General features: G+C 42.2%; 1 protein-coding gene across 2 annotated transcripts; it reads left to right on the top strand.

Moving 5' to 3' along the window:
* Positions 1–2,428: 2,428 nt before the first annotated feature.
* Positions 2,429–11,129, top strand: LOC124046754. Of its 2 annotated transcripts, XM_046367482.1 has the most exons (4): positions 2,429–2,476; positions 2,609–2,811; positions 6,861–6,976; positions 9,770–11,129. In XM_046367482.1, the coding sequence occupies exons 3-4, from the start codon at positions 6,873–6,875 to the stop codon at positions 10,353–10,355; spliced, it is 690 nt and encodes a 229-aa protein (XP_046223438.1). In that variant the 5' UTR covers positions 2,429–2,476; positions 2,609–2,811; positions 6,861–6,872; the 3' UTR covers positions 10,356–11,129. The 2 variants fall into 2 exon arrangements, with proteins under 2 accessions (XP_046223438.1, XP_046223437.1); XM_046367481.1 differs by lacking the exon at positions 2,429–2,476 and having other exon boundaries at positions 2,554–2,811.
* Positions 11,130–11,628: the final 499 nt, after the last annotated feature.

The following is an 11,628-nucleotide window of genomic DNA, read 5'->3' as shown; positions in this document are numbered from 1 at the left end:
AGCGCAGCCAGAGCCTTCCTCCTCTACAGCGCTGCCGGAGTCTCCCGCCTGTTCAGCGCTGCCAGAGCCTTCCTCCTCTACAGCGCTGCTGGAGTCTCCTGCCTGTTCAGCGCAGCCAGAACTGCCAGCCTGCATGGAGCAGCCTGAGCTGCCAGCCTGCATGGAGCAGCCTGAGCTGTCAGTCTGCATGGAGCAGCCAGAGCTGTCAGTCTGCATGGAGCTGCCAGTCTGCATGGAGCAGCCAGAGCTGCCAGTCTGCATGGAGCAGCCAGAGCAGCGAGATCCGCCAGTCAGCCAGGATCCGCCAGTCAGCCAGGATCCACCAGTCAGCCATGATCTTCCAGATCCGCCAGGCAGCCAGGATCCGCCAGTCAACCAGACTCTTCCAGATCTGCCAGTCAACCAGACACTTCCAGATCCGCCAGTCAACCAGACCCTTCCAGATCCGCCAGCCAGCCAGGATCTGCCGGAGCCAACTACCTGCCTGAGCTTCCTCTCAGTGCTGAGCTTCCTCTCAGTGCTGAGCTTCCTCTCAGTGCTGAGCTTCCCTCAGTCCCGAGCTGCCCTCAGTCCTGAGTGTAACGGATGTGAAACGGCTAGCTTAGTTAGCGGTGTGCGCTAAATAGCGTTTCAATCGGTTACGTCACTTGCTCTGAGACCTTGAAGTAGTAGTTCCCCTTGCTCTGCAAGGGCCGCGGCTTTTGTGGAGCGATGGGTAACGATGTTTCGTGGTTGACTGTTGTTGATGTGTGCAGAAGGTCCCTGGTTCGTGCCCGGGTATGGGCAAGGGGACGGTTTAAAATTATACTGTTACACGATCTGCCCCTCAGTCCCAAGCTGCCCCTCAATCCAGTTGGGTTCTGGGTGAGGACTACTAGGCCATGGTCGGCGGCGAGGGTGGACGCGAGGAGAAGGGACTAAGACATTGATTGAGTGGAGTCCACGTCCCGCGCCGGAGCCGCCACCATGGACAGATGCCCACCCGGACCCTGCCCTATTGTTTTGCTGTGCGTCCGGGAGTCCGCACCTTAGGGGGGGGGGGGGTTCTGTCACGCCCTGGTCGTAATATATTGTGTTTGTCTTCATTTATTTGGTCAGGCCAGGGTGTGACACGGGTTTATTGTGGTGTGTTTAACTGTTTAACTGCACCTCCTTCAAGGCTGTTGGAAAAGCATTCCAGGTGAAGCTGTTTGAGAGAATGCTTTTTAAGTAATACATGTATCACTAGCCACTTTAACTATGCTACTTTGTTTACATACTCATCTCATATGTATATACTGTACTCTATATCATCTACTGCATCCTTATGTAATACATGTATCACTAGCCACTTTAACTATGCCACTTTGTTTACACACTCATCTCATGAAGAAATTTGGCTTGTCACCAAAAGCACTCACAAACTCCTACAGATGCACAATCGAGAGCATCCTGGCGGGCTGTATCACCGCCTGGTACGGCAACTGCTCCGCCCTCAACCGTAAGGCTCTCCAGAGGGTAGTGAGGTCTGCACAACGCATCACCGGGGGCAAACTACCTGCCCTCCAGGACACCTACACCACCCGATGTTACAGGAAGGCCATAAAGATCATCAAGGACATCAACCACCCGAACCACTGCCTGTTCACCCCGCTATCATCCAGAAGGCGAGGTCAGTACAGGTGCATCAAAGCTGGGACCGAGAGACTGAAAAACAGCTTCTATCTCAAGGCCATCAGACTGTTAAACAGCCACCACTAACATTGAGTGGCTGCTGCCAACACACTGACATTGACTGACCCAACTCCAGCCACTTTAATAATGGGAATTGATGGGAAATTATGTAAATGTATCATATAGCCACTTTAAACAATGCTACCTTATATAAAGTTACTTACCCTACATTATTCATCTCATATGCATACGTATATACTGTACTCTATATCATCGACTGCATCCTATGTAATACATGTATCACTAGCCACTTTAACTATGCCACTTTGTTTACTTTGTCTATATACTCATCTCATATGTATATACTGTACTCGATACCATCTACTGTATGCTGCCCTGTACCATCACTCATTCATATATCCTTATGTACATATTCTTTATCCCCTTACACTGTGTATAAGACAGTAGTTTTGGAATTGTTAGTTAGATTACTTGTTGGTTATCACTGCATTGTCGGAACTAGAAGCACAAGCATTTCGCTACACTCGCATTAACATCTGCTAACCATGTGTATGTGACAAATAAAATTTGATTTGATTTTATTTTATTTACAGCTTGGAATCGAACCAGGGTCAATAATACCTGTTTATTTCCAGTAAAGCTATTGCATCACCTGTCTCTCCCTCTGCCCTCCCTGGATAAATATGGTAATGCTGCCAGCAGCCTCTGTCCCTCCCTCTGCCCTCCCTTCTCTGGATAAATATTAACACATAAATCCCTATAAAGCGCTGCTCACATGGACACAGCTACAACCCTTCAACAGGTACATGGGTGAATTAGCACCTTCTCTCTGAACTAAATGTGATAACTGTTGTTCTGCTGTTTTTAATAAAGAACATGTCTAAGTATGTTTTCCATAACTTCAGGTAACCTTCATCTGTTTTGTCTTGGATAGAGGACATCAGTCAGCCATCTACAATCTAGAGGACATCAGTCAGCCATCTACAATCTAGAGGACATCAGCCAGCCATCTACAATCTAGAGGACATCAGCCAGCCATCTACAATCTAGAGGACATCAGCCAGCCATCTACAATCTAGAGGACATCAGCCAGCCATCCACAATCTACAGGACAATAACCAGCCATCCACAATCTCTGTAAGTGTATTCTACTTGACTAATATTTAATGTTATCTTTACTGCTTATCAACATGGTTGATTTTATATAAATAGGAGCTTTGTAACCCTCCATGAGCTCCTTGAACAGAATAAGTAAACACAAAGTATACAAAACATTAAGAACTTCTTAATACTGAGTTACCCACGTTTCTCTCAGAACAGCCTCAGTTCGTCAGGTCATGGACTCTACAAGGTGTCGAAAGCGTTCCACAGGGATGCTGGCCCATGTTGACTCAATGCTTCCCACAGTTGTGTCAAGTTGGCTGGATGTCCTTTGGGTGGTGGACCATTCTTGATACACACAGGAAACTTTTGAGCGTGAAAAACCCAGCAGCGTTGCAGTTCTTGACACAAACCGTGCGCCTGGCACCTATAACCATACCCCGTTCAAAGGGGTAAATAATTTGTCCTGCCCCTTTCACCCTCTGAATGGAACACAGACACAATCCATCTATCAAGGCTTATAAATCCTTCTTTAACCTGTCTCCTCCCCTTCATCTACACTGATTGACTATTATGAAAGTGTTCATATTTTTTTGTCCACTCATTGTGTATTATATATATATATATAAATAGTGTGTTCCTGTGTGTTTCAGCTGTGTGTATATATATAGTGTGTTCCTGTGTGTTCCTGTGTGTTTCAGCTGTGTGTATATATAGTGTGTTCCTGTGTGTTTCAGCTATGTGTATATATAGTGTGTTCCTGTGTGTTTCAGCTGTGTGTATATATATAGTGTGTTCCTGTGTGTTTCAGCTGTGTGTATATATATAGTGTGTTCCTGTGTGTTCCTGTGTGTTTCAGCTGTGTGTATATATATAGTGTGTTCCTGTGTGTTTCAGCTGTGTGTATATATATAGTGTGTTCCTGTGTGTTCCTGTGTGTTTCAGCTGTGTGTATATATAGTGTGTTCCTGTGTGTTTCAGCTGTGTGTATATATATAGTGTGTTCCTGTGTGTTCCTGTGTGTTTCAGCTGTGTGTATATATAGTGTGTTCCTGTGTGTTTCAGCTGTGTGTATATATAGTGTGTTCCTGTGGGTTTCAGCTGTGTGTATATAGTGTGTTCCTGTGTGTTTCAGCTGTGTGTATATATAGTGTGTTCCTGTGTGTTTCAGCTGTGTGTATATAGTGTGTTCCTGTGGGTTTCAGCTGTGTGTTCCTGTGGGTTTCAGCTGTGTGTATATAGTGTGTTCCTGTGGGTTTCAGCTGTGTGTATATAGTGTGTTCCTGTGTGTTTCAGCTGTGTGTATATATAGTGTGTTCCTGTGTGTTTCAGCTGTGTGTATATAGTGTGTTCCTGTGGGTTTCAGCTGTGTGTATATAGTGTGTTCCTGTGGGTTTCAGCTGTGTGTATATATAGTGTGTTCCTGTATGTTTCAGCTGTGTGTATATAGTGTGTTCCTGTGGGTTTCAGCTGTGTGTATATATAGTGTGTTCCTGTGGGTTTCAGCTGTGTGTATATATAGTGTGTTCCTGTATGTTTCAGCTGTGTGTATATAGTGTGTTCCTGTGGGTTTCAGCTGTGTGTATATATAGTGTGTTCCTGTGGGTTTCAGCTGTGTGTTCCTGTGGGTTTCAGCTGTGTGTATATAGTGTGTTCCTGTGGGTTTCAGCTGTGTGTATATATAGTGTGTTCCTGTGTGTGTATATATAGTGTTTTCCTGTGTGTTTCAGCTGTGTGTATATATAGTGTGTTCCTGTGTGTTTCAGCTGTGTGTATATATAGTGTGTTCCTGTGTGTTTCAGCTGTGTGTATATATAGTGTGTTCCTGTGGGTTTCAGCTGTGTGTATATATAGTGTGTTCCTGTGGGTTTCAGCTGTGTGTATATATAGTGTGTTCCTGTGGGTTTCAGCTGTGTGTATATATAGTGTGTTCCTGTGGGTTTCAGCTGTGTGTATATATAGTGTGTTCCTGTGGGTTTCAGCTGTGTGTATATATAGTGTGTTCCTGTGGGTTTCAGCTGTGTGTATATATAGTGTGTTCCTGTGGGTTTCAGCTGTGTGTTCCTGTGGGTTTCAGCTGTGTGTATATAGTGTGTTCCTGTGGGTTTCAGCTGTGTGTATATATAGTGTGTTCCTGTGTGTGTATATATAGTGTGTTCCTGTGTGTTTCAGCTGTGTGTATATATAGTGTGTTCCTGTGTGTTTCAGCTGTGTGTATATATAGTGTGTTCCTGTGTGTTTCAGCTGTGTGTATATATAGTGTGTTCCTGTATGTTTCAGCTGTGTGTATATAGTGTGTTCCTGTGGGTTTCAGCTGTGTGTATATATAGTGTGTTCCTGTGGGTTTCAGCTGTGTGTTCCTGTGGGTTTCAGCTGTGTGTATATAGTGTGTTCCTGTGGGTTTCAGCTGTGTGTATATATAGTGTGTTCCTGTGTGTGTATATATAGTGTGTTCCTGTGTGTTTCAGCTGTGTGTATATATAGTGTGTTCCTGTGTGTTTCAGCTGTGTGTATATATAGTGTGTTCCTGTGTGTTTCAGCTGTGTGTATATATAGTGTGTTCCTGTGTATTTCAGCTGTGTGTATATATAGTGTGTTCCTGTGGGTTTCAGCTGTGTGTATATATAGTGTGTTCCTGTGGGTTTCAGCTGTGTGCATATATAGTGTGTTCCTGTGGGTTTCAGCTGTGTGTATATATAGTGTGTTCCTGTGGGTTTCAGCTGTGTGTTCCTGTGGGTTTCAGCTGTGTGTATATAGTGTGTTCCTGTGGGTTTCAGCTGTGTGTATATATAGTGTGTTCCTGTGTGTGTATATATAGTGTGTTCCTGTGTGTTTCAGCTGTGTGTATATATAGTGTGTTCCTGTGTGTTTCAGCTGTGTGTATATATAGTGTGTTCCTGTGTGTTTCAGCTGTGTGTATATATAGTGTGTTCCTGTGTGTTTCAGCTGTGTGTATATATAGTGTGTTCCTGTGGGTTTCAGCTGTGTGTATATATAGTGTGTTCCTGTGGGTTTCAGCTGTGTGTTCCTGTGGGTTTCAGCTGTGTGTATATAGTGTGTTCCTGTGGGTTTCAGCTGTGTGTATATATAGTGTGTTCCTGTGTGTGTATATATAGTGTGTTCCTGTGTGTTTCAGCTGTGTGTATATATAGTGTGTTCCTGTGTGTTTCAGCTGTGTGTATATATAGTGTGTTCCTGTGTGTTTCAGCTGTGTGTATATATAGTGTGTTCCTGTGTGTTTCAGCTGTGTGTATATATAGTGTGTTCCTGTGGGTTTCAGCTGTGTGTATATATAGTGTGTTCCTGTGGGTTTCAGCTGTGTGTTCCTGTGGGTTTCAGCTGTGTGTATATAGTGTGTTCCTGTGGGTTTCAGCTGTGTGTATATATAGTGTGTTCCTGTGTGTGTATATATAGTGTGTTCCTGTGTGTTTCAGCTGTGTGTATATATAGTGTGTTCCTGTGTGTTTCAGCTGTGTGTATATATAGTGTGTTCCTGTGTGTTTCAGCTGTGTGTATATATAGTGTGTTCCTGTGTGTGTATATATAGTGTGTTCCTGTGTGTTTCAGCTGTGTGTATATATAGTGTGTTCCTGTGTGTTTCAGCTGTGTGTATATATAGTGTGTTCCTGTGTGTTTCAGCTGTGTGTATATATAGTGTGTTCCTGTGTGTTTCAGCTGTGTGTATATATAGTGTGTTCCTGTGTGTTTCAGCTGTGTGTATATATAGTGTGTTCCTGTGTGTGTATATATAGTGTGTTCCTGTGTGTTTCAGCTGTGTGTATATATAGTGTGTTCCTGTGTGTTTCAGCTGTGTGTATATATAGTGTGTTCCTGTGTGTGTATATATAGTGTGTTCCTGTGTGTTTCAGCTGTGTGTATATATAGTGTGTTCCTGTGTGTTTCAGCTGTGTGTATATATAGTGTGTTCCTGTGTGTTTCAGCTGTGTGTATATATAGTGTGTTCCTGTGTGTTTCAGCTGTGTGTATATATAGTGTGTTCCTGTGTGTTTCAGCTGTGTGTATATATAGTGTGTTCCTGTGTGTTTCAGCTGTGTGTATATATAGTGTGTTCCTGTGTGTTTCAGCTGTGTGTAGCTATGAGGGGAATTGTCCTTCTCTTTCTGCTGTCTCTCTGGCCTGGAGGAAAGGTGGATGCTATCAATCAACAGATCTTGGCTAATGTGGTACAAGAGATGAGAAGGTGGGTGTTTCTCTGTTCTTTCATAATCTATGAACTCCTAAAAATACTTTTAGATATATTATTAGCCATTATAAGAAATAACACAATTTTTGGGGAACATTTGAAGTTTGTATTCCTCTTAACATTCGTTCGAAATGTTTATTCTGTCCTGACTGTTTGATCGACCGATAAAAACACTGGTTCAAACCGTGTACCCGGGACAAACGCTTAGCCTAAATGAAGCCCCTGGACTGCAGACAAGATAAGATGCTGGTATAGACTGTATTGTTAGTAAAGACTATATTGCTAATATAGACTGTATGCTAATATAGACTGTATTGCTAATATAGACTGTATTGCTAATATAGACTGTATTGCTAGTATAGACTATATTGTTAATATAGACTGTATTGCTAGTATAGACCGTATTGCTAATATAGACTGTATTGCTAGTATAGACTGTATTGCTAGTATAGACTGTATTGCTAATATAGACTGTATTGCTAGTATAGACTATATTGTTAATATAGACTGTATTGCTAATATAGACTGTATTGCTAATATAGACTGTATTGCTAATATAGACTATATTGCTAATATAGACTGTATTGCTAGTATAGACTGTATTGCTAGTATAGACTATATTGTTAATATAGACTGTATTGCTAATATAGACTGTATTGCTAATATAGACTGTATTGCTAATATAGACTGTATTGCTAATATAGACTATATTGCTAATATAGACTGTATTGCTAATATAGACTGTATTGCTAATATAGACTGTATTGCTAGTATAGACTATATTGTTAATATAGACTGTATTGCTAATATAGACTGTATTGCTAATATAGACTGTATTGCTAATATAGACTGTATTGCTAGTATAGACTATATTGTTAATATAGACTATATTGCTAATATAGACTGTATTGCTAGTATAGACTGTATTGCTAATATAGACTGTATTGCTAGTATAGACTATATTGTTAATATAGACGGTATTGCTAATATAGACTGTATTGCTAATATAGACTGTATTGCTAATATATGGAGTCACTTTTATTGTAAATAAGAATACAATAGAATATGTCTTGGGTGTATGATATGAAATGCTAACCTCCCCTGTTATTGTAATGGTGAGAGGTTTAGCATGTCTTGGGGGTATGATATAAAATGCTATACTCCCCCTGTTATTGTAATGGTTGGAGGTTAGCATGTCTTGGGGGTATGATATGAAATGCTAACCTCCCCTGTTATTGTAATGATTGGAGGTTAGCATGTCTTGGGGGTATGATATGAAATGCTAACCTCCCCTGTTATTGTAATGGTGAGAGGTTAGCATGTCTTGGGGGTATGATATGAAATGCTAACCTCCCCTGTTATTGTAATGGTTGGAGGTTAGCATGTCTTGGGGGTATGATATGAAATGCTAACCTCCCCTGTTATTGTAATGGTGAGAGGTTAGCATGTCTTGGGGGTATGATATGAAATGCTAACCTCCCCTGTTATTGTAATGGTTGGAGGTTAGCATGTCTTGGGGGTATGATATGAAATGCTAACCTCCCCTGTTATTGTAATGGTGAGAGGTTAGCATGTCTTGGGGGTATGATATGAAATGCTAACCTCCCCTGTTATTGTAATGGTGAGAGGTTAGCATGTCGTGGGGGTGTGATATGAAATGCTAACCTCCCCTGTTATTGTAATGGTGAGAGGTTAGCATGGGGGGGGTATGATATGAAATGCTAACCTCCCCTGTTATTGTAATGGTGAGAGGTTAGCATGTCGTGGGGGTGTGATATGAAATGCTAACTTCCCCTGTTATTGTAATGGTGAGAGGTTAGCATGTCGTGGGGGTGTGATATGAAATGCTAACTTCCCCTGTTATTGTAATGGTGAGAGGTTAGCATGGGGGGTTATGAATTAGGATGAATAACTTTCCCACTCATCATTATTCACGATTAATTCAGGATTATCCGTAATCATGGTAGCAGCCACATGGATGTAGAAGTGTTTAGAGACATATTCTATTCTTTTATACAATTAAAGTGACTCCAAAATTATTTCTATTGGGCACAAAATAATCTGAAACACACCCTAAATAAACAGCATATGCATCCAACAAGTTTAATAAAAAGTCACAATCTTGATGTAGTCATTGACTGCTAGGAACATGGGACCAAATACTAAACATTGGACAACTTTAAGAGGTCTGAGATAGTGCCCTCCGTAATTATTGGGACAGTGACACATTGTTTGTTGTTTTGGCTCTGTACTCCAGAACTTTGGATTTGAAATGATACAATGACTGACTATGAGGTTAACTTTGTCCATGAGCTGGAGGTGATAATTTATGCAAAAGTAACAGTGCACACATTCACTCCATGAAATGGCAAGTTGAAGCGCTCTAAACTTTTGTTTTGGTCAAATAGACGGGAGTGACTTCGTCCTGTCTGTTTATAATGTTTCTGATCCTGTGTGTTCTGTCTCTTCTGTCTCCTGTCTGTTTATAATGTTTCTGATCCTGTGTGTTCTGTCTCTTCTGTCTCCTGTCTGTTTATAATGTTTCTGATCCTCTGTGTTCTGTCTCTTCTGTCTCCTGTCTGTTTATAATGTTTCTGATCCTGTGTGTTCTGTCTCTTCTGTCTCCTGTCTGTTTATAATGTTTCTGATCCTCGGTGTTCTGTCTCTTCTGTCTCCTGTCTGTTTATAATGTTTCTGATCCTCTGTGTTCTGTCTCTTCTGTCTCCTGTCTGTTTATAATGTTTCTGATCCTCTGTGTTCTGTCTCTTCTGTCTACTGTCTGTTGTTCAGGTTTGGCCTGGAGAACCGCCAGTATGCCATGGCTGTCTTACTCACCCAACAGCAGTGCACCCAAAATGGAGCAAACTTTGATGTAGGCGTGCAACCTCAGGTTGTCCAGCAGAGACTACAGGATTATAGTGTCTACATAGGAGACCGGCTCATCGCAGCCATACCTGACACCTACCACGCTGAGTACCTTCTCTTGGGGCATGATAGAACCAACCCCAGCAAAATGCAGACTCTGTTAACAGCAGCAACGCCTAATGACTGCATCGTCTTCTTCTCCAACTACTCTCCCTGCCTGGAGAGATGCAACGTCCCTAATGGAGCAACCAGCATTCTGCCCTTCATGACCGTCTTCAACGGCAGGAACGCCAACCAGATGGCCTTTGTCTTCTCCTCGGTTTGGGACCCCACAAAGCACCATACTGGAGTGACCAAACCGACTAAGCAGCAGGTGTTTGTGTCCTTCCAGAGAATAGAAAGATCCCTCCCTTTATATCGTTGTGTCAGATTCAACGATCAAAACGCATGTTACCGTTGTGTCACTGCCAACACAAATCTTGAGACCAATGACTGTCTGTATGGGTACTAATAGTGTACACTGTCTGTATGGGTACTACTAGTGGACACTGTCTGTATGGGTACTAATAGTGTCCACTGTCTGTATGGGTACTAATAGTGGACACTGTCTGTATGGGTACTAATAGTGTACACTGTCTGTATGGATACTACTAGTGGACACTGTCTGTATGGATACTAATAGTGTACACTGTCTCAATGGTGGAAATATAGAAATGTATATTTTCTTTCTTTCCCTCTGTCCATCCCCCTCTCTCTGTCCATCCCCCTCTCTGTCCATCTCTCTCTCTCTCTGTCCATCTCTCTGTCTGTATGGGTACTAATAGTGGACACTGTCTGTATGGATACTAATAGTGGACACTGTCTGTATGGATACTAATAGTGGACACTGTCTGTATGGGTACTAATAGTGGACACTGTCTGTATGGATACTAATAGTGTACACTGTCTGTATGGATACTAATAGTGGACACTGTCTGTATGGATACTAATAGTGGACACTGTCTGTAAGGGTACTACTAGTGTACACTGTCTGTATGGGTACTACTACCCCCTCTCTCTGTCCATCTCTCTCTCTCTCTGTCCATCTCTCTCTCTGTCCATCTCTCTCTCTCTGTCCATCTCTCTCTCTGTCCATCCCCCTCTCTCTGTCCATCCCCCTCTCTCTGTCCATCTCTCTCTCTCTGTCCATCCCCCTCTCTCTGTCCATCTCTCTCTCTGTCCATCTCTCTCTCTGTCCATCTCTCTCTCTCTACACAGTTCATTAAAGTTCACCATAGCAGCAACATTACTGTCTCCATCATTACTGTTATTTCTGACATAAACACTACATGACAGAAAGACCATGTCCTTCCTGTTTCCCTGCATCTTCTGAGAACAAAAAGGTTGAACGTAGACGACTATAAACAGTCTTGTAAATGTTGTTGAAAACACTTGAAATGTGGTGAGACTGATAGAGTTAAGTTTTGGACCCAAATATACAAACACATAACATTATGACAATAACCGAAGGAGATATCAACACACATGTAGCTGTGTAATATATAGTCCTTAACATAAACAATCACGTGACATTATGACAATAACCGAAGGAGATATCAACACACATGTAGCTGTGTAATATATAGTCCTTAACATAAACAAACACACGCCCTAATGAACATGCACTAGGTTTTCCCAAGAGAGTTCTGGTCAGTCATCCTCTCAGCGGTGTCTGTTCCCCCTCAAGCAGACACCAAGACGACTAATCTGGGACAGAGTAGGAGGCAGTTCAGTTTGGCCACGCA

The sequence above is a fragment of the Oncorhynchus gorbuscha genome, linkage group LG10 (genome assembly GCF_021184085.1).
Source record: "Oncorhynchus gorbuscha isolate QuinsamMale2020 ecotype Even-year linkage group LG10, OgorEven_v1.0, whole genome shotgun sequence".
Lineage (NCBI taxonomy): Eukaryota > Metazoa > Chordata > Actinopteri > Salmoniformes > Salmonidae > Oncorhynchus > Oncorhynchus gorbuscha.
This window is presented reverse-complemented; position numbering and strand designations above follow the sequence as displayed.